We start from the raw sequence: 21,917 nt of genomic DNA, 5'->3' as shown, positions 1-21,917 counted from the left end.
AACCCTGAGGAGAGAGATGAGGACTTCTGTTAGGACATTTCTTCTTCTTCTGCTCACTTATTAAAGGTTTGATAAAAAGCTGTAGAACTATAACACCTGAGTCCAAATCACATTCATCAGTTAGATGACTAACACTTCTCCAGAAGAGAGAGTGATGTAAACATGTTAAAGAGAGGGAACCCTGAAGCAGAGCACTTACACTGTAAGTCACTTTTTGACCAGCAGAGGGCGGTGCAGAGCAGCTGAGGGACATTTACACACAATTTGAAGAGTGTGGACGGGGTTTCAGCCTCCAAGGTGCATCTTAAAATGCATTCACTTTCTTTTTTTACAGATCAACAATTTCTTCACATGATGTTTCCCAAAGAACAAGATGACAGCCTCTCGTTGTCACTGAACCAATAAGATTACTCTCACAGAGGACAGAGAAAATATTCATATTGAAGGAGATCGAATTAATTCAATGATCCAATAAAAAAAAATGTATTATTTATTATTAAATAAGGAAATTGAAATAATTTAAAAGTATAAACATAAATAATATATATATAATGAAATTATAAGAATTGAAAATTATATAAATATATAAATAAATAAATATATATATATCATTAACATTTATATACTTTTACATTCTTATAATTTCATTTTATAATATTTAAATATTTATATATGTCTACTTTTTTATTATTATTACTGTTATTATTCTTATTATTACTTTTATAAATAATGAAATAAGAATTTAAGAGGTAGTAACCATCAAAACAGTCAGCAATTAATTCAAGATAAAAACTGATGCATCATCAGAGCCTCTCTGAATAATCAGCTGACTGAACAGAGAGCTGTAGGACAGACGTTTGACTCAGGTATTCCTCATTCATCATTATAAACTTATAATAAGAAGGTAACTGTGTTAGTTTGTAAATGAATAAATGAAGTACTGAAGTGTTCAAATTCACCGTCATGTGTGAGATATTTTGGAGCTTAAAGCTGCTGTGAGGAACTTTTGTTTTGTATCGATTCTGGCGCCCCCTTGTGGACAAAGTGATACCTCTTATCTCTTGTCCTGTAAATGCAAAAGTAGTGTCTTCAACAAAAGCCTCATCCTGTTGTGTTCAACAGTCAACATTATCAGGCAATGTGATTCTTTCCATGAAAAGTCTGTTTCTGAAGAGATGTCCATCATCTGGTCTGGGACCGACCCCCCTCAGGGCGGTTTCAGGCATTAAAAATGACAACAGAGAAGGTGTCAGTGTTGCTGCAGATGGTCTTGTTTGCTATTAAAGGTCATAAAGAGGCATCAGTATCCTTTTCAGTCTGTTTTTCAGCCAGTTCAAAACTCCTCACAGGGCCCAAATTTATGCAAAAATGTAAAAATGTGAAGTTTTAGCCTCTTAAATGTGAATATCTGCCGTTTCATAAAATATTTAAAGAGCCAAAACAAACCATATAAGGACATCCTCCCAGACTTTATTACTTCCTGCTGTAAGATCTCTTTAAAAAGTTGTGGAAGTTCAGGAGTTTAAAAAGTGAAAAGAGCTTATATTACATTTTCTACACCAAGTAGAGTCTACAGTTTCTAAGTGAGGGGTATCAGAAGTGGGTGAGCTGGACCCCAAGACAAGTGGAGGAACTAATGTTTGTGCCACAGTGTGCCGGACTCTCTGTGGAGTGATTTGATCAGACGTGTGATCAGGTTGCTTTTGCTGTTATGTGGTTTCTTGTGACCAATCAGAATCAAGTATGTAACACAGCTGATTCTGAATCTGAATCTGTCGCTCTCACTCTGTCCTCCGTTATCACTCGTTCCTACCTGAGTACTGCATGTGAGCTCCCAGGAACGAGTCCAGCATGGACCCCAGCAGGCCGGCCACGCCCCCGTACACCATGATTGGCCACTGTGGGTCGGACAGGTGAAGGTCGCTGAGGAACAGGAGCTGCGTCACGAAGTACGCGGCGCCCACCGTAAAGCCGCCCAGGAAGCTGGCGACCAGTCCGACGGTGGTTACTCCTCCGTTTGTTCCTGGAAGAGGAGAAGAAGAAGAAGAGACGCTCTGAGTGAAGAGACGTGTCTTTGTAGGAATGAAGGGATGAATATTAGACCTCATGCAGAGTGGAACCAAACAGATTTAGGAGGAGAACTTCCGAGAAGAGTGACCTTTAGGAGAGAGGAGCGGGACTTCTTCTCTTGTGTCCGTGTCATCTTTGATTTCATGCAAACGTCCTCACAGAGAGCGAGTCTGTGTTTACACTCAGGGAGGAAGCTTTAAGTAAACTGACCTCATTAAAGACTGAGAGTCAAAGATTCTCAGGAACAACACTTTAAATAACGTCTCACTAACAACACCTGTTACAATAACCTTCAGTTATCAGGCCCCTCCCCCTTTGGAATCATCTACCAGTCAGGGTCCGGGAGGCAGACCCCCTCTCTACTTTTAAGAGTAGGCTTCAAACTTTCCTTTTTGATAAAGCTTATAGTTAGAGCTGGATCAGGCTTGGACCAGGTCTTAATTCTGCTGCTATAGGCTTAGACTGACACACTGGGATCCTGAAGGGAAACTTCTCTTCTTACCTGCTGGGACTTCCTGCCATGTGGTGATGAGTTTGGGCTGTGATTGGCTGAGCACAGGCCCCACCTCTGACGCCCAGGTGTCCCCTGTGCTGCAGGCGAGCGCCCCCAGCAGAGAGAGACACATCCAGGAGGCGGAGTACTGCTTACTGAAGTCTATGGGCATCTCACCCGGACCCACCTGGACACAGAGACCGCGTTAACACAGACTGAACAGATGAGTCACGTTTGAGTCTTCAGGTGAGCGGCGTGTGTTTACCTCGATCATGTAGAGCAGGGCGAGCTCTGCAGGAACTCCCCCGTTACAGAAAACCTGAAGCCAGTTCCTCTGTCCGCCTGAACACAAACACAGAGATCAGGACTCGTTCATTCTGACGCAGATCAAACACTGACTTCCTCTCCCCCTCACCTTCTTTGTAGTCGGCGTCTATCTTCTTCTTCTGCGCTCCGCCCCAGCGGGTGAGTCTGGAGGAGGTGATGAAGAAGGCCAGCAGGGAGGAGAAGAAGCTGAAGTTCGCCATCGTCAGAACGAACCCGACCAGGAGAGCTGAGAGGAGAAATAACAGATCAGAGAGACGGTCTGAGAGACGGTCTGAGAGACGGTCTGAGAGACGGTCTGAGAGACGGTCTGAGAGACGGTCTGAGAGACGGTCAGAGAGACTGTCTGAGAGACGGTCTGAGAGACGGTCTGAGAGACGGTCTGAGAGACGGTCTGAGAGACGGTCAGAGAGACGGTCTGAGGGACGGTCTGAGAGACGGTCTGAGAGACTGTCTGAGAGACTGTCTGAGAGACGCTCAGAGAGACGCTCAGAGAGACGCTCAGAGAGACGCTCAGAGAGACGCTCAGAGAGACGAGCTGAGAGACGAGCTGAGAGACGCTCAGAGAGACGGTCTGAGAGACGGTCTGAGAGACGGTCAGAGAGACGGTCTGAGAGACGGTCTGAGAGACGGTCTGAGAGGCGGTCTGAGAGACGGTCTGAGAGACGGTCAGAGAGACGGTCAGAGAGACGGTCAGAGAGACGGTCAGAGAGACTGTCAGAGAGACGGTCAGAGAGACGGTCTGAGAGACGGTCTAAGAGACGCTCAGAGAGACGGTCAGAGAGCTGGTCAGAGAGACGGTCTGAGAGACGGTCTGAGAGACGGTCTGAGAGACGGTCTGAGAGACGGTCTGAGAGACGGTCAGAGAGACGGTCTGAGAGACGGTCTGAGAGACGGTCAGAGAGACGGTCTGAGAGACGGTCTGAGAGACGGTCTGAGAGACGGTCAGAGAGACGGTCTGAGAGACGGTCTGAGAGACGGTCTGAGAGACGGTCTGAGAGACGGTCTGAGAGACGCTCAGAGAGACGGTCTAAGAGACGCTCAGAGAGACGGTCTGAGAGACGGTCTGAGAGACGGTCTGAGAGACGGTCAGAGAGACGGTCTGCAGAGAGACGGTCTGCAGAGAGACGGTCTGAGAGAGACGGTCTGAGAGACGGTCTGAGAGACGGTCTGAGAGAGACGGTCTGAGAGACGGTCTGAGAGACTGTCAGAGAGACGGTCTGAGAGACGGTCTGAGAGACGGTCTGAGAGACGGTCAGAGAGACGGTCTGAGAGACGGTCAGAGAGACGGTCAGAGAGACTGTCAGAGAGACTGTCTGAGAGACGGTCTGAGAGACGGTCTGAGAGACTGTCTGAGAGACGGTCAGAGAGACGGTCAGAGAGACTGTCTGAGAGACGGTCTGAGAGACGCTCAGAGAGACGGTCTGAGAGACGGTCTGAGAGACGCTCAGAGAGACGGTCTGAGAGACGGTCTGAGAGACGCTCAGAGAGACGGTCTGAGAGACGGTCTGAGAGACGGTCTGAGAGACGGTCTGAGAGACGCTCAGAGAGACGGTCTGAGAGACGGTCAGAGAGACGGTCAGAGAGACGGTCTGAGAGACGGTCAGAGAGACGGTCAGAGAGATGGTCTGAGAGACGGTCAGAGAGACGGTCAGAGAGACGGTCAGAGAGACGGTCTGAGAGACGGTCTGAGAGACGGTCAGAGAGATGGTCTGAGAGACGGTCAGAGAGACGGTCTGAGAGACGGTCTGAGAGACGCTCAGAGAGACGGTCTAAGAGACGCTCAGAGAGACGGTCTGAGAGACGGTCTGAGAGACGGTCTGAGAGACGCTCAGAGAGACGGTCTGAGAGACGGTCTGAGAGACGGTCAGAGAGACGGTCAGAGAGACGGTCTGAGAGACGCTCAGAGAGACGCTCAGAGAGACGGTCAGAGAGACGGTCAGAGAGACGGTCTGAGAGACGGTCTGAGAGACGGTCTGAGAGACGGTCTGAGTCCTCCGCCATCGTAAAGCTCTCTGGACTGAGTGTGTCTGTGTGTGTGTGTGTGTGTGTGTGTGTGTGTGTGTGTGTGTGTGTGTGTGTGTGTGTGTGTGTGTGTGTGTGTCCACGCTTACACAACATTTTAATAATGATTTAAATTCCTGCTCATGCACCGCACACATTTCTGTCCTTGCTTTTATATAAGAACAGGATATTTTGGATGTTTTGTCCAGCAGCTTGAATCATGTGAAAGTTGTTTATTTATATTTGTGCTTTCTCAGAGAACGTTCATCAAAGCGACTTTAATCTCAACAACTCTCTTATTAATGTTCAGTTATGGTCGGGGCACGTTCCATGGTGGCTCTCTTGTGACCCTTTCATTAGAGGTTTTATTTCTGGGAGTGTTAAATTCATTTATTTGGTGGTTTCAGTAATAAAGATGGACGATAACATGAGTTGACTTACATAAAAAAAAGAAAAGGTTTAATTCATATTTCTGACATCGCCAAATTAAATCCGCTTTATTAAAAGAGCTTCCCAGAAATCTCCTGACTGTCACCGTCACTTCAGACCGGGTGGCAGAAGTCTCCTTTGTGGCGGTTTTAGTGCGTCAACAGCTGGATAATAATCTGCTTTCAAAGGTCAGATTAGATCTTCAACGGTCTCAATCAGATGAAGGTGATAAAAAAATGATCTTTAAAGAAAACTACTCAGCAACGACACGCAGAGGACAACAACATCCAGAAATACTTGGTAACCATTTTAAACAGCTCTCTCATTGTGTGTGTGTGGTTGTGTGTGTGTGTGTGTGTGTGTGTGTGTCCCCAATAAAAACAAGTTATTAATAATTATTTCTGTTTTCTAAGAAAGATTCCCTGAAGAACAGATCGTTTGACGTCACGTAAAGATAACCTAGATCCTAACAAATTATAGAAGACAAACATTCCTGAACCAACAGCTAACAGGGACACACATCCAGACCAGTTCCCTTTCTAAACATGAAGACAGCAACGACCAGCGGCTAGCATCAGCTAACAGGGACACACATCCAGACCAGTTCCCTTTCTAAACAGGAAGACAGCAACGACCAGCGGCTAACGTCAGCTAACAGGGACACACACATCCAGACCAGTTCCCTTTCTAAACAGGAAGACAGCAACGACCAGCGGCTAACATCAGCTAACAGGGACACACACATCCAGACCAGTTCCCTTTCTAAACATGAAGACAGCAACGACCAGCAGCTAGCATCAGCTAACAGGGACACACACATCCACACCAGTTCCCTTTCTAAACATGAAGACAGCAACGACCAGCGGCTAACATCAGCTAACAGGGACACACATCCAGACCAGTTCCCTTTCTAAACATGAAGACAGCAACGACCAGCGGCTAGCATCAGCTAACAGGGACACACATCCAGACCAGTTCCCTTTCTAAACATGAAGACAGCAACGACCAGCGGCTAACATCAGCTAACAGGGACACACACATCCAGACCAGTTCCTTTTCTAAACAGGAAGACAGCAACGACCAGCGGCTAGCATCAGCTAACAGGGACACACACATCCAGACCAGTTCCCTTTCTAAACAGGAAGACAGCAACGACCAGCGGCTAACGTTAGCTAACAGGGACACACACATCCAGACCAGTTCCCTTTCTAAACAGGAAGACAGCAACGACCAGCGGTTAACGTTAGCTAACAGGGACACACACATCCAGACCAGTTCCCTTTCTAAACAGGAAGACAGCAACGACCAGCGGCTAACGTCAGCTAACAGGGACACACACATCCAGACCAGTTCCCTTTCTAAACAGGAAGACAGCAACGACCAGCGGCTAACATCTGCTAACAGGGACACACACATCCAGACCAGTTCCCTTTCTAAACAGGAAGACAGCAGCGACCAGCGGCTAACGTCAGCTAACAGGGACACACACATCCAGACCAGTTCCCTTTCTAAACAGGAAGACAGCAACGACCAGCGGCTAGCATCAGCTAACAGGGACACACACATCCAGACCAGTTCCCTTTCTAAACATGAAGACAGCAACGACCAGCGGCTAACGTCAGCTAACAGGGACACACACATCCAGACCAGTTCCCTTTCTAAACATGAAGACAGCAACGACCAGCGGCTAACATCAGCTAACAGGGACACACACATCCAGACCAGTTCCCTTTCTAAACAGGAAGACAGCAACGACCAGCGGCTAGCATCAGCTAACAGGGACACACACATCCAGACCAGTTCCCTTTCTAAACAGGAAGACAGCAACGACCAGCGGCTAACATCAGCTAACAGCTGCCAACAGCACAGAACACATTACATTATCATTTTTCAGTTTATGTATTTATTGTTGGAGATATTTGCTTAATTACATTTTTTTAAATAGTTTTTTGTTGTAACTTTTTTATTGTTTTTTTTTTTAGTTCATTTAAATATATATGTATACAGTGGGTACGGGAAGTCTTCAGACCCCTTCACTTTTTTTTACATTTTGTTGTGTTACAGCCTTATTCCAAAATTGATTAAATTCATCTTTTCCCTCAACATTCTCCAAACAGTACCCCATAATGACAAAGTGAAAAATGTTTTGTAGAAATTTTTGCAATTTAATTAAAAATGAAACACTCAAATATTGCATGTGCATAAGTATTCACTTTGTCATAGCTATATATATATATATTTTGTTTATTTTAATTGTATTACTTTTTGATGTAACATGTAAATTGAACATAAATAAGTCTGATCTCATCTTAATCCACCATGAGCAGAGCACTTTGCAGCATTTAGCAAGTTACAGTGGCAAGGACAAACTTCCTTTAACAGGCAGAAACCTCCAGCAGGACCAGACTCATGTTAGACACACATCTGCTGAGACCGTGTTGGAGAGAGGGAGAACACCTCTACACAATGAGACATGTAAGGAACAATGTTAGGTCTTACAATTCACTATATGTCTAGATTTATACAGGACCTTCAATATAATGAAGAGATTTTTTAACATAATATCCCATTTATTTCCTTTTGGTCACCATACATTTAGTTTTCTTAATATTAAGAGAGAATTTATCAACATCAAACCAAGTTTTGAGAATTTCAGGTTCCTTTAAATCTGTACCAGACACATTTTTTTTGCATCCTCAGCATGAATAACATATTTAAAGTGATTGGTAACACTGCAAATATAACTGATGGAAAGTTCAAACATGCTTCTCTAGTTTCCTTGATCATTGTTTGTGATCTGTGGAATCAAAAGTTCCTGCAGGTCGATCAACTCACCAATAAAATACTCGTGATTATCATGTGTGTTTGATATTTCCACAAACATTTGCATTCCTGCAGGAGTTGTGTTCCTGCTTCTCCTAAACCCACACAGATAAATAAATAAACAGATAAATAAACAAACAGATAAATAAATAAACAGATAAATAAACAAACAGATAAATAAACAAACAGATAAATAAATAGTTGTTGGTTTGTGTTATAAATAAAGCGCTCTGTATTCCAGGACAGTAAATCTATTCTGGATTATTTTCTTGAACATGAGACGGCGTTTTCTTTTTATACTTTGAGGTTTGAGACTTTGAATCACTCTCGCTTGTTCGACTGTGAGAAACGAAGCGGTGGATTAAAAGGGGACAAATAAATCATTGAGGAGAGCAGGTGATGATGATAGAGGATTAATCAGATTAGAGCATGAACAGATTATCTGGAACAAATTAAAACCACCACATATCAGGAAACCTTTGAAGTCTGCCCGAGACAAAAGCAACATTAAGACGGCGTGAGGAGGCTCGACGTGGAGCGCCGCAGACGGGGTGATCTCACGGAGAGACTCTCCCACATGTCCTCGAGAGAGAGACGCCGCGTTGTTCCTACGGGACGCTCTCTCGTGGTTTTACTCAGAAGGACTCTGGGATTAAAGCCGCCTCAGTGATGGAGAGTGACGTCTTCACTGAGGACCGAGGTACGGTGGATTAGACGGGTTTGATGTCATCACTTCAAACTTTACGCAGCTGAATCCAGATAAATGCTAATCTATAGTTTTTAAACTTACGCTTCAAATCGATTGATTTTAAAAAGGTTGTGGAGATACGCAGATCCTTTTTCTAACATTCTCCACGGTCACAGCTGAGTCTGAGTTTAATGTGAACATGCTGAGATAAGATCAGGACATTTGCTTTAAAGATTAACATCTGAACTTTCCATAAAAGATGTTTGTGATGACGCTAGAGGAAGGATGTTACTTCCTTGTTTCAATGTGAAGCTAAAAGTTAGCATGTTTATTTCTGCTGCAAAGATCGTCTCTGTGAATGGGTGTGTATGTGGTTTCTGGTGTTTCTGCAGCCAGCCTCTAGTGGACGCTCGAGGAACTGCAGTCTTTATATTTTTTTAAGTCATATCAGTCCCCCTGGTGGATTTTCACTCACCTCCGAGGGCTCCTGATTTGTCCAGACTGCGACTCTTCAGCGCTCTGATCGTCAGCACAAGAGGGACCAGGATGGAGAACAGCCACCGCCATGGTGACACCGGCTGTAGAGTACCTGTGGAGACATTCAAACAAATCAGTCTATCAGTGTGAGAGATCAGTATGTGATACTTTTACATTTCAATTATCAAAACAAAGGAAGGTGGACGCTTCAAGGAATCGTTGAGGTATTTTGGGAGCATGATTAAGAGATGCAGGGAGCAGAGTCCTGGTAGCACAGATACCCTCACATTAATACTTCCTTTCTGGAAAGGGGTAAAGAGCGAGATAGATACAGTTCTGGGAATGGATTCACTATTCACCCCAAGCCAGTTTCTTTTCCATCTAACCCCTGAAGACAAGTAGATGACTGCTAGGAAAATGGTGATAATAAAATGGATGAACTCACAGCCACCTCCAGGGGTACAGTGGAAACTATAGCAATGTATCTCTTTAACTAAAGGGAACTGTGCATTGTGATTTAATGTCTTCACTATGCACTTACTTCATTATTAGTTTTATTCAGCTTTCAAGGCCCCAATGTGTTTCTTTCTCTTTGATTTATTCTCTTTTTCCTCACACTGTCATACATTCTCTGTGATGTTGTCAAGGAATGTTCTGTGTTGTGTTTTTTCCATGTTTAATGAAAAAATAAATAAATAAAGTAAAAAAAAGAAAAAAAAAGAAACACCTCAGAGTTAATTTGAGAAGAATAAAACAGGCTCTTGAAGCCCAAAGATGAGGTTGCCATATTGGAAATACTGACTCAAGATAAACCCTCTGATGGGTCTTCTTGGTTTTTGTAGCCTCAAGTGGACACTCAAGGAAGTGCAGCTTTCTGCACTTCGGCAGTGGAAGCAACACAAGCACTTTTATGCAAAGAAAAAACACTTCTTAAATCAATATTTGAGTCCTTTTAATGTTTGTTTCTTGAGATATGGCAGCACTGATAAGGAGAGGAGATATGTTTATATATATAAGTGTTGATATATGAGAGAGTGCGCAGCTGAGACTGAGACAAGATCAATTAACCCCTGATTAATTAGTCTGAATATAACCTTTGAATGTCTAAATGTTTGAAAGACATTTAGCTTTAGAAAATAAATGCTGTCCTGACTTTGGGGCGAAATGATCGGTCACTGTCTGAGCTCACTTCCTCTTGAATGAACAGACTCAGGACCTGAGGATAGAGTCCTGAAGGGGGCGTGGCTGCGGTGAAACCATGTGATTATTACTCATAATGTTGTTTCAGGAACATTTGACTTTAAAGATGCATTTTTAAATAACTTGTGAGACTTCTGGGCGGTCGACGTCGTTAATGAAGGACTCAGGAAAGAATCAACCAGGCTTTAACGTCTGAAGCTGCTTCTTGAATCTGCTTCTCTTATATCAGATTTTAAAAACACAGATGAATATTTGTACACACGGCTACAGGCGACTTTCTGCTCAGACAAAGAAGTCATTAAGGTTAACCAGACTGACCCCACCATGACCAACTCGGCCAGAAATACGCCCATAATCAACGCAGCCATGAGACGATGACGCGGTAAGGGAATCTAACAACCACGGTTCATGAAGTCATGTTCCCCATGAAAACGAGGCTGACAGGCATGTCAGTTTGGCTTTTACCACTTAATGACCCGTTAGGAATGTTGGAGGGACTCATGATCTCACTCTTCTTGTCTTTGTTTGGTTTCATGTAACTGGACGTGAGTCTGCAGAAAGGAAACAAATGAAGAGACTCACCGTAGTAGGAGCTGATGGTGAGGGAGGTGATCCAGAAGAAGAGGGACAGTGCCAGAGTGGCACACAGCACAATCATATCAGTCATCATCTTGAGGTATTCCTTCATCAGCACGTCGCTTTCAGAGCCCATGCTGGCGGAGAGACGGGGCTGCAGAGGGACGGACAGACACAGACAGACAGACAGACAGACAGACAGACAGACAGACAGACAGACAGACAGACAGACAGACACACAGACAGACAGACAGACACAGACAGACAGACAGACAGACAGACAGACAAAGAGGCAAAGTTAGAGTGACCATGATTTTATCTACAATCTGAGCTGCAAAAATAAATCTTTGAGCATTATTTCCCCTACCAAGATGGCCGACAGACAGTCAGAAATGCCAAGTTCTGCCTTTAGGAAGCACAATGCACTTAGCTAGACTGTTCTCCACTGTTGTCCCCAGTGGCAGATCATGTCTTCCAGCTACAGTTGACTCACACTGTCCTGCTCTACTCTGGGACTCTGTGTTCAGGTCTGGAGTGACCCAGCACTTGGTACTTTGGTCATTATTGTGGTGATGTTAATTGTTGATGATGATAATGGAAGGTCTTAAATGGTTTGGTTGCTTCATTGTAGATGTTCTTTATTTACTTTGTGCATTGTCTTTACACTGCTTGGCAGGACCTGCACCCAAATGGACTTGAAGCTCTTTGTTCCTCTTACTGATCTTGTTTCCTCTTGTCTAGATCTTTGCTTGTGTTGTTCTTGTTCTCGTATGTACGTCACTTTGGATAAAAGCGTCTGCTAAATGACATTGGAACATTGAATATCTGTTCAATCCTTCTATTTTAGGAAATCCTGACTAATCACACATCACAGGCACTTTATACTGTCCCTTTAAAAACCTGGTGTCCTCCTTAAAGTAGCTGCATATATGTCTTCTTTTGTAATGTGTGAGTGTGTGTTCTTATGACACATGCATGTCAAAGATACAAGTCAATAAAGTTATCTTTAATCTTCATCCTGCCCCTCATTAGACCGCTTTAAACATGAGGGGGAGGCAGAACTTCATGTGGACACATCCGGGGTAATATGACAGAGAGCTTGGGGACTCGTGTCAGATGTGGGTTACTACAGTTTAAAGTAAAGCATTGGGTTCAAACCCAGGCACCCTCAGACGCATGTTTTGGGCCTGTCTAAGCCAAGACTTCTTCTGGACCAAAGTATCAGAAGCGTCACGCCAAACCCTGTGAACGCCATATTTCATTTCAGGGTTGCTCCACAAGAATGCAGGATCTCATCCAACCAGGCAGCAGGGTGGCCACCTCCCCACAAGCGCTGGCTAGAAGACTATATAACATTTAACCACACAGACATGAGGCTGTCAATCAGGCTGTCCTGTACTCTGAGCCCTGATGGAGTCCTGAGATGATCCAAAGCCAAAGGATGCCTTCCACTGAGCACAGATCTGATCTGTTCCATGTTTAGTCACGGTCCATACACACCATGAGACACACCCACTCATGCCTGCGTTTAGGTTATTAGAGGCTAACACTCCAGACTCAATAATAATAATAATAATTGTAACATCACAAGCTGCTCTGGCACACGTCCAGGTTCATATTTCCCTCAGGTATCATATTTTTTGAGTGCATTTTTCTCCCACAGCTTGCTAGCATCCTTCCCCTGCAGCCGAACAGAGACAACACTGTGCAGGAAACACAAAGAGGTGATTTAAAAGTGCAGAGACTCAGCTCAGACTGCTGATGGTGCCTAACATTTACACACAAAACATCCTCTGTGTGTTTATGACCCATCACTGATATGCACAGTTTATCAGTTAACATCTCTTTTTTCATCACAGCAAGATGAAGCCTGTTTTAGGAGCTCACGAGGACACCCTAAATTCTGTCTTATCAAGTGAATCTGCAGGATTTTAGCTTCATTATGTAATGGGCAATGTTACAGATGTATGTGTACACAAAAACAATATTAATACACAACTAAAGAGTGTGTCTGTTATCAGCAGGAGAAAGAATGAGATAAGATGTTGTCCTTTAAAGTGGTTGATTAAACTGTTATAGTTAATAAAGCAGAGAGACATCATAAGATACTGTAGCAGCCACAGACACAGTTATTAATAAATGTTCCTTTCGTCCTCTTTAAATCTAATGAGTCACATATTGACCTCTTTAAACTGTTAAATACACAATAATGTTAAAGTAAAGGTGAACTCACCACATATCTCCGGATCCATCGTGACTTCAGATCTTTACTCTGAAAGCTTGTTAGCAATGCTAGCTGAGTTAGCTCTACACTCCCCGCTCGAACCTTTAACCCTTCAGGTGTTCGCTTTAATAAAAAGGTGAATTTAAATCCAATAATTTAATAAACTCAGCTCATTTTTTTAGAAACTAGCAACCCTGTGAAATAATACCAGCACTCAACCCAGGCTCGGTACTAAACACATGACGGGGACCGGAGGGGAAAGAGGGTCGGACCGGGACATTTAATTAACGGACCACTTCCGGTAACAAACCGTTGATAGTTCTTAAAGGGACAGTAGCCTCATTAAAAGCATACACTGTATACTGTAACAGTACATGAGTGAGGCATGGGGGAAATAACAGCTTATGTATTAGATACTAAAATAATAAAAGTGATGATGATAATGATATTTATAATAATTATTTATTGATTTTTGTAATATTTTGGTAAAATTAGGCCTATTTAAGTATTATGGAAGTAAAACTGGGTATATTTAATTTCCTTGTGAGTTTTTCTCTTATAAGAAAGCCTGTGAAAACATAAAACAATGAAAATGGTATTCTTTAAGCTTACAATATTGTAATTCAATCCATAACATAATTTATTATTATATTACTCTACTAAAATGTCCACTCTGGCTTAGGCCAATTTAACTTATTCATGTCTTTAAAAGTACTTCTTGACCTTTTGTGGGTCTTTATTCTTATTTAGAATTTTTAGATTAGATTTTAGGTCTCTTTATTTATTGTCCATACTGTCTTGTTGCGTACTTACTGTCTTGTTGTGTACTTACTGTCTTGTTGTGTCCATACTGTCTTGTTGTGTCCATACTGTCTTGTTGTGTCCTTACTGTCTTGTTGTGTCCTTACTGTCTTGTTGTGTCCTTACTGTCTTGTTGTGTCCATACTGTCTTGTTGTGTCCATACAGTCTTGTTGTGTCCTTACTGTCTTGTTGTGTACTTACTGTCTTGTTGTGTCCATACTGTCTTGTTGTGTCCTTACTGTCTTGTTGTGTCCTTACTGTCTTGTTGTGTCCTTACTGTCTTGTTGTGTCCTTACTGTCTTGTTGTGTCCTTACTGTCTTGTTGTGTCCTTACTGTCTTGTTGTGTCCTTACTGTCTTGTTGTGTCCATACTGTCTTGTTGTGTCCTTACTGTCTTGTTGTGTCCATACTGTCTTGTTGTGTCCTTACTGTCTTGTTGTGTCCTTACTGTCTTGTTGTGTCCATACTGTCTTGTTGTGTCCTTTATGTCTTGTTGTGTCCTTACTGTCTTGTTGTGTCCATACTGTCTTGTTGTGTCCTTACTGTCTTGTTGTGTCCATACTGTCTTGTTGTGTCCTTACTGTCTTGTTGTGTCCTTACTGTCTTGTTGTGTCCTTACTGTCTTGTTGTGTCCTTACTGTCTTGTTGTGTCCATACTGTCTTGTTGTGTCCTTACTGTCTTGTTGTGTCCTTTATGTCTTGTTGTGTCCTTACTGTCTTGTTGTGTCCATACTGTCTTGTTGTGTACTTACTGTCTTGTTGTGTCCTTACTGTCTTGTTGTGTCCATACTGTCTTGTTGTGTCCATACTGTCTTCTTGTGTCCATACTGTCTTGTTGTGTCCTTACTGTCTTGTTGTGTCCTTACTGTCTTGTTGTGTCCATACTGTCTTGTTGTGTCCTTACTGTCTTGTTGTGTCCTTACTGTCTTGTTGTGTCCATACTGTCTTGTTGTGTCCTTACTGTCTTGTTGTGTCCTTACTGTCTTGTTGTGTACTTACTGTCTTGTTGTGTCCATACTGTCTTGTTGTGTCCTTACTGTCTTGTTGTGTTCATACTGTCTTGTTGTGTACTTACTGTCTTGTTGTGTACTTACTGTCTTGTTGTGTCCATACTGTCTTGTTGTGTCCATACTGTCTTGTTGTGTCCTTACTGTCTTGTTGTGTCCTTACTGTCTTGTTGTGTACTTACTGTCTTGTTGTGTCCTTACTGTCTTGTTGTGTCCTTACTGTCTTGTTGTGTCCTTACTGTCTTGTTGTGTCCTTACTGTCTTGTTGTGTCCTTACTGTCTTGTTGTGTCCTTACTGTCTTGTTGTGTCCATACTGTCTTGTTGTGTACTTACTGTCTTGTTGTGTCCTTACTGTCTTGTTGTGTCCATACTGTCTTGTTGTGTCCTTACTGTCTTGTTGTGTCCATACTGTCTCGTTGTGTCCTTACTGTCTTGTTGTGTCCATACTGTCTTGTTGTGTCCTTACTGTCTTGTTGTGTCCTTACTGTCTTGTTGTGTCCATACTGTCTTGTTGTGTCCTTACTGTCTTGTTGTGTCCTTACTGTCTTGTTGTGTCCATACTGTCTTGTTGTGTCCTTACTGTCTTGTTGTGTCCTTACTGTCTTGTTGTGTCCATACTGTCTTGTTGTGTCCTTACTGTCTTGTTGTGTCCTTACTGTCTTGTTGTGTACTTACTGTCTTGTTGTGTCCTTACTGTCTTGTTGTGTCCATACTGTCTTGTTGTGTCCTTACTGTCTTGTTGTGTCCTTACTGTCTTGTTGTGTACTTACTGTCTCGTTGTGTCCTTACTGTCTTGTTGTGTCCTTACTGTCTTGTTGTGTCCATACTGTCTTGTTGTGTCCTTACTGTCTTGTTGTGTCCTTACTGTCTTGTTGTGTCCTTACTGTCTTGTTGTGTCCTTACTGTCTTGTTGTGTCCTTACTGTCTTGTTGTGTCCTTACTGTCTCGTTGTCAAGTACCAGTGTTCCATTCACCATGTCAAATTCCTTGTGTGTGCAAGCTCACTTGGCAATAAAGCAGAGCACGGACTATAACACTGGACCCCCAACACCCCCTCTACTCAGTCTTCACACTACTCCCCTCCGGTCGCAGATACAGATCCCCATACTGTAGGCGAGCCCGGTTTGGCAGAAGCTTTGTCCCATCGGCCATAGCACTGCTAAATAGAATGCCATTGTAATGTGTCCGGTGTGTTTATATGTGTCCGGTGTGCATATATGTGTCCAGTGTGTTCATATGTGGGATGAGGTGCACCATTGCTGTGAGGCTGGGTGGACGTTTATTGTTTATTGTGTTTATCTTTGTGTGTTGTGTGTAACAGTATGATGGATGCATGGACTGTGATTGCAGCCACTGGTGGTACCGTGTCCAAGACAAATTTCCCCTTAGGGAATAAAGTTTATCCTTTTCCTTACTTTAAAATAAAAAAAGGTTTCATTGAAAAGCTGCTGTACATTTAAGAGAAATAGGTTTGATATAATTTATGTAAAATGTGGTCTTGAGGAGAGGACAAGGAGAGATTGATGCAAGAGGTACAGTAGAGGACCAAACATGACCCTCAGCGTTTCTGTTCTGACACTATATTAATTGGCTCTGCTTCCAGGAAATGAATGAACTACCGTTTCTTAATTCTGGGAAATATACGTACACACTTCATCTACATCACACAAGTCCTGTTCTTCTGATGTCGTTTGAAGCTGTGCACAAGACTCTTCCTGTAATCCGTGATCACATGGGTGAGCACAAGGCTCTTTCTCAAAGTATCGACACCGCTGACCCAAGCACATGATGGAAAGCTCTTCTGACTTACTGTCAATAATCTGTGTCGTTGTAAATGAACCTCAGATACTCTGAGTTTTTTAACTGTTCCTGCATCACAGAGTTAAATTAAAGTTACTCACAGTCGTTGCAAATAGTAAAGAGTCAGATATATAGTTCTAAGTTTTTTGATATAGTGTATCATAAATACGACAGGAACATAAGCAGCAGAAACGTCCGCTTTGGACCGAAGAATTTCACTAAAAATGCCAAAAAGAAGTCTTGTGTTAATTAATGATAAACACATTTTTAAACAGATTTTTGTTGCATTAACTACAAGAAAGAATCACCAATTGTTGCATGCATTGATTAGAACCAGACCAGATGGTTCCAGCAATTATATTGTCTTTTTGATAAACAGCGTTGCATCATCTGCATATTAACTTAACCATGAAAACTCTCCCACTTATTTCAAAACCTTGGATATCTGCGTACATATAAAATATATAAAGTAGACACAATGATCCTCACCCCCCCAAAAAAGCTGCTACAACTACTACTATCCGTCTCCCCACTATCATCTCTCTCTCTCTCTTCATCTCCCTCTATCCCTCTCTCCAACACGGTCTCAGCAGATGTGTGTCTAACATGAGTCTGGTCCTGCTGGAGGTTTCTGCCTGTTAAAGGAAGTTTGTCCTTGCCACTGTAACTTGCTAAATGCTGCAAAGTGCTCTGCTCATGGTGGATTAAGATGAGATCAGACTGAGTCCTGTCTTGAAGAGGGGACTGGATCTGATCCGGTCTTGATGTTGGGTCTTTGTTAATAATAGAACATAGAGTCCAGTCTAGACCTGCTCTGTTTTTAAAAACGTCTTGAATTAACGTTTGTTGGGATTTTGCGCTGTATGACTAAAGATTGATTTTGACACCAAGTTCTTTTTATGCTCAGGTCAGTTCTCTCTCTCTCTTTCTCTCTCTCTCTCTCTCTCTCTCTCTTATCCTTCTCTATCCCTCTTTCCAGACCCAACTCGGTCTCAGCAGATGTGTGTCTAACATGAGTCTGGTCCTGCTGGAGGTTTCTGCCTGTTAAAGGAAGTTTGTCCTCTCCACTGTAACTAGCTAAATACTGTGAGGTGTAATGCTCATGGTGGATTAAGGTGGGGTCAGACTGAGTCTGATCCTGTCTTGGTGTTGGGTCTCTGTTCATAATTTGACATAGAGTGGTCTAGACCTGCTCTGTTTGTAAAAGAGTCTTGAGATAACATTTGTTGTGATTTGATACAAATAAAGATTGATCTAATGATTGTATCGTCTGCATATTAGCAAACCTTGGCTTTTCCCCCATTGTGCTCAAAATGTAGATATCTGTGTACATACAAATATATGTTTCTTAAATCAACACTATGCACAGCCAAAAGTTCACTTCACTTGTTTCAGAACAGGCCTGATGACTCTACTGAGGCTGCTTTTGAATCTGTATCTTTACTTATCACTGAACAGCGTTGTATCATCTGCAAACTGCCTAACCAAAAATTCCCACCTCAGTATTTCACAATCTTATTAACACCCCTTAGTTTGAAAATGATCTGATGAAGTGGACAGAAATAGTAACTGCCTCCGGATCTTTGAAGATCTCTTTAATCCATTCCTGAACAGCACTGTATCATCTGCATATTAGCTAACCATGAATCGCTTATAAAGGGTTTCAAAACTTTAGATATCTCTGAACATAAAAATATATAAAATATGCTCCTTAGTTTAAACCAACTCTCTCATCAGAGAATCATCATTAACATGCAGTAACATATTTGTGTCCCTCTGTTCTTCAGGAAGTATGAATCATAAGAGATTAAACATTTGTTTAACAGGGAATGTGACTGTAAAATGTTTCCCAGTCATCTCAGAACATTTTAATGACATTAGAAAAATCCCCCAAACCCGACCTCTCCCCGCCGACACAAACAGGTTGTTCTGAGCAGAACGGCTTTTAGAGAAACCTAATGAAACTATCATGTGGCATCAGCAACTTAAATCAAGTATAGCTGAGACTAATCAAGAATGATTAAGTAAATGCTCCCTTTGATAGAGGCCGAGTCTTCTCTTCTTATTATCAGGATCCTCATCTGGTGGTATCGAGGGGCTGACATTTGTGGTGGTTTTAGTCCGACACAGTTCTCTCAATGAAAATGTCTGAATGTCTATTCATGTTTGAACAGATATGGATGGTGTTTAAAGAATGAACCCTCTTTAAAACTGACTTCTGTTTTTAATCTGCTCAATCCTGTATGATCTCATGATATGGAGACCTCATGACTTTTCATTCATCGCCAAAATCAGGTCAGAGAATGTTTGGGATGCTTGATGTTACAAATTTACAAAGTTCCCATCATTTTCACATGCATCTGTTTACCCACTAACATGCTAACACTCTTAGCTAAGCTTTTAAATAAATACCTGATAGACATTTAGTATTATCACCATAGAAGCATATTGACCATGAAGCCCTTCAGTACAGTATAGTACAGTACAGCCGTACAGTATCTCTGTAGGGTTCTTGTCTCCCGTTTATTAATGTTCTTGGAGAACTGATTGATTTTCATGGATATTTTGCACGGTCATATTTTTTGTGTTTCATGCAGCAAGAAGACACAAGTCAGAACGTCACAGTGTCATATTTCACGCTGAGTTCCAGGGAATTTGTGTACATTGAGGTCAAGTGGACGTCACTGCAGCAGCTTGAAGAAGTCATCGCAGCTTTATAGCTTCAAGCAGAGTGATGAGACAAGAAGATAAATATAGCTTTATGATGTTTTTGAGGAGTTGATTAAAATTCATAATTTGAAAGAAGATTGTGTATATACATTTTCTAAAACTTCAAACCTGCTTTCACTCTTAAATTAAATCACTTCCTTGTCTTATATTGAAAAGATATTTCCCAGAACAAAGTAAACTGACAGCAAATACATTTAAAACACAAGTTTTACTTTTTCTGAAAATATTCCTGATACCAACGGAAAAAAAAACAAAACACACGTTTTGCATTTTTTTATTCTAATTTAAATTATAAATGCATTCCCTTTAAATTTAATAATACAGAGGCTTTATCTGTGTAAAATATATTTAATATTTTTAAATATATTTCCATTTTAGATCAAATTTTTTAAAGACGTATTCCCTGACCAAGAGTGGAACAGCGTACGGATTATATAACTGGAAGAAAACGACTTTGTATTCTTGATTTACTGCAGTTAAACTAATGCAACTTAATTAAAGAGGTTTAATTAAACATTAAAGCTTCCTAACATGATTATTTATGTTTTTCTAAAAAAGATAAATAGGTTTGCTTTGCTTAAAAAAACGAAAAAAAATGCAATTATTATTATTTTTTTTTACTTGTTCCTTCTCTTACCCCCTCAGGTTTGAACTTTCCAATTGCTACTATCTTATTATTACATATAATGTTATTATTATTATCATTATTATTATTTTACAGCAGGCATCTGAACTTTGTTAAATTAAAACGGTTATCTAACTTTTTTTTTTTGATAGTAGAGCCTTTCCTGATTTTATCCAAATTTGATTTGATTTTAAGAAATATATTTAAAATAATTGTATTCCTTTAGAGTTATTTTAGAGGCATAATTAAACATAAAAGCATCCTAACATGATTATTTTTGCTTTTCTAAAAAAAAGATAAATAGGTTTCCTTTCTTGAAAAAACTAAAAAATGCAGTTTTCCCCAAATTATGTTTTTGGATGATGTTCTCTCTCCTGATTCCTAACACCGTTTTGTATTTTTGTAACTGCACATAATGTCACTTTAATATCATTTTCTGGCATAGTTCCCGTTTTTTAAACCAAGGAGAGATTCAGTCCCAACACCCTAAAGACACCAGCCTGCCATCATGATTTCTTTCCCCATAAGTTCACAGCCTGAAAGAAGACACAGTCATTACCAACACAAACCCCGGCCTGTTTACCTCGAGAGCAACTCTTGGCATCGAACTGATGTTCAGTTCTTGAAGGAAACATAGTGTGTGACTAAACGCCGTGCTCAGAGGAACAAAACACTAATGACACAGCTGGAATTAAAACACCTGCAGCAGGATTCAGACCCTGATACAGTCAGAGACGTTCACTGAAACTCATGCTGTCAACACAACAACCACAAACTGACACATGAGACATGATGACAGATGATGTCACTTACCATTGAGCAGGGAGGATCGGAGGAGGATAACCAAAAGTGATGTGTGGAACTTTGAAGCAGATGACACTTTTTAAGGACAGTGGAGATCCTCCCCTGGAAAGAGAGAGAAAGAGGGAGGGAGAGAGAGAGAGAGAGAGAGAGAGAGAGAGAGAGAGAGAGGGAGAGAGAGAGAGAGAGAGAGAGAGAGAGGGAGAGAGAGAGAGAGAGAGAGAGAGAGAGAGAGAGAGAGAGAGAGAGAGAGAGAGAGAGAGAGATGAGAGAGAGAGAGGAGAGAGAGAGAGAGGAGAGAGAGAGAGAGAGAGAGAGAGAGAGAGAGAAAGAGAATGATTGATCGTTGAATGATACTGCAGTGATTTCATTTGAGGGTCATTTTGAATTTTGACCAGAAGTCGGTGCTTAATGTGGAGGATCCCAAAAGTTTGAAACTCACTTGTTGCTAAACATTGTTGTCTAAAGTAATTATTATTTTACAAAAACAGGTTTTTAAAAGTTCAAACAGCTTCCACATATTTTGGTTGTTGATAAAGAGCCTCAGGGGACAAAAATGTGCATCGTGTCTCAATGCCTCTTATCTTATAGTACAGTGTAATATAGGGAGGTATATATTTGAGTCATATCATATAGTAAAGCATTGTTCCATATTGTAGAGGATCGTCTCAGTATGTAGTATGAGACAGTACGGACAATTCAAACATCAGTTGCAACCAATTTTGATCCACAATACAGAACCCAACTGGACCACCACAATGCAACGCAGCGCAACGGAACACAGCGCAGTGCCGCGCTGCACAACGCAATGCAGCGCAGCGCAACACAGAGCAGCGCAACCAA

The 21,917-nt window shown here is 41.8% G+C and overlaps 1 protein-coding gene across 2 annotated transcripts in view; it reads right to left on the bottom strand.

Annotated features, from left to right (window-relative positions):
- Positions 1–21,183, bottom strand: part of tmem19 (transmembrane protein 19) — a 23,561-nt gene extending 2,378 nt beyond the window's left edge. The window contains exons 1-8 of one of the 2 annotated variants that reach the window (XM_034673442.1): positions 21,087–21,183; positions 11,091–11,238; positions 9,307–9,420; positions 2,979–3,116; positions 2,829–2,905; positions 2,573–2,750; positions 1,814–2,023; positions 1–4 (exon numbers count right to left, since the gene is read on the bottom strand). The exon at positions 1–4 is cut by the window's left edge and continues 2,378 nt beyond it. In XM_034673442.1, the coding sequence (XP_034529333.1) occupies positions 1–4; positions 1,814–2,023; positions 2,573–2,750; positions 2,829–2,905; positions 2,979–3,116; positions 9,307–9,420; positions 11,091–11,238; positions 21,087–21,089 (872 nt within the window). In that variant the 5' untranslated portion in view covers positions 21,090–21,183. Of the gene's footprint in view, positions 5–1,813; positions 2,024–2,572; positions 2,751–2,828; positions 2,906–2,978; positions 3,117–9,306; positions 9,421–11,090; positions 11,239–13,317; positions 13,591–21,086 lie in introns of those variants that run through there. The other variant, XM_034673443.1, reaches the window with a different exon arrangement.
- Between the last annotated feature and the right edge of the window lie 734 nt (positions 21,184–21,917).

Source organism: Notolabrus celidotus, chromosome 21 (genome assembly GCF_009762535.1).
Source record: "Notolabrus celidotus isolate fNotCel1 chromosome 21, fNotCel1.pri, whole genome shotgun sequence".
Lineage (NCBI taxonomy): Eukaryota > Metazoa > Chordata > Actinopteri > Labriformes > Labridae > Notolabrus > Notolabrus celidotus.
The sequence above is the reverse complement of the archived record's forward strand: the minus strand, read 5'-3'. Positions and strand labels throughout refer to the sequence as shown.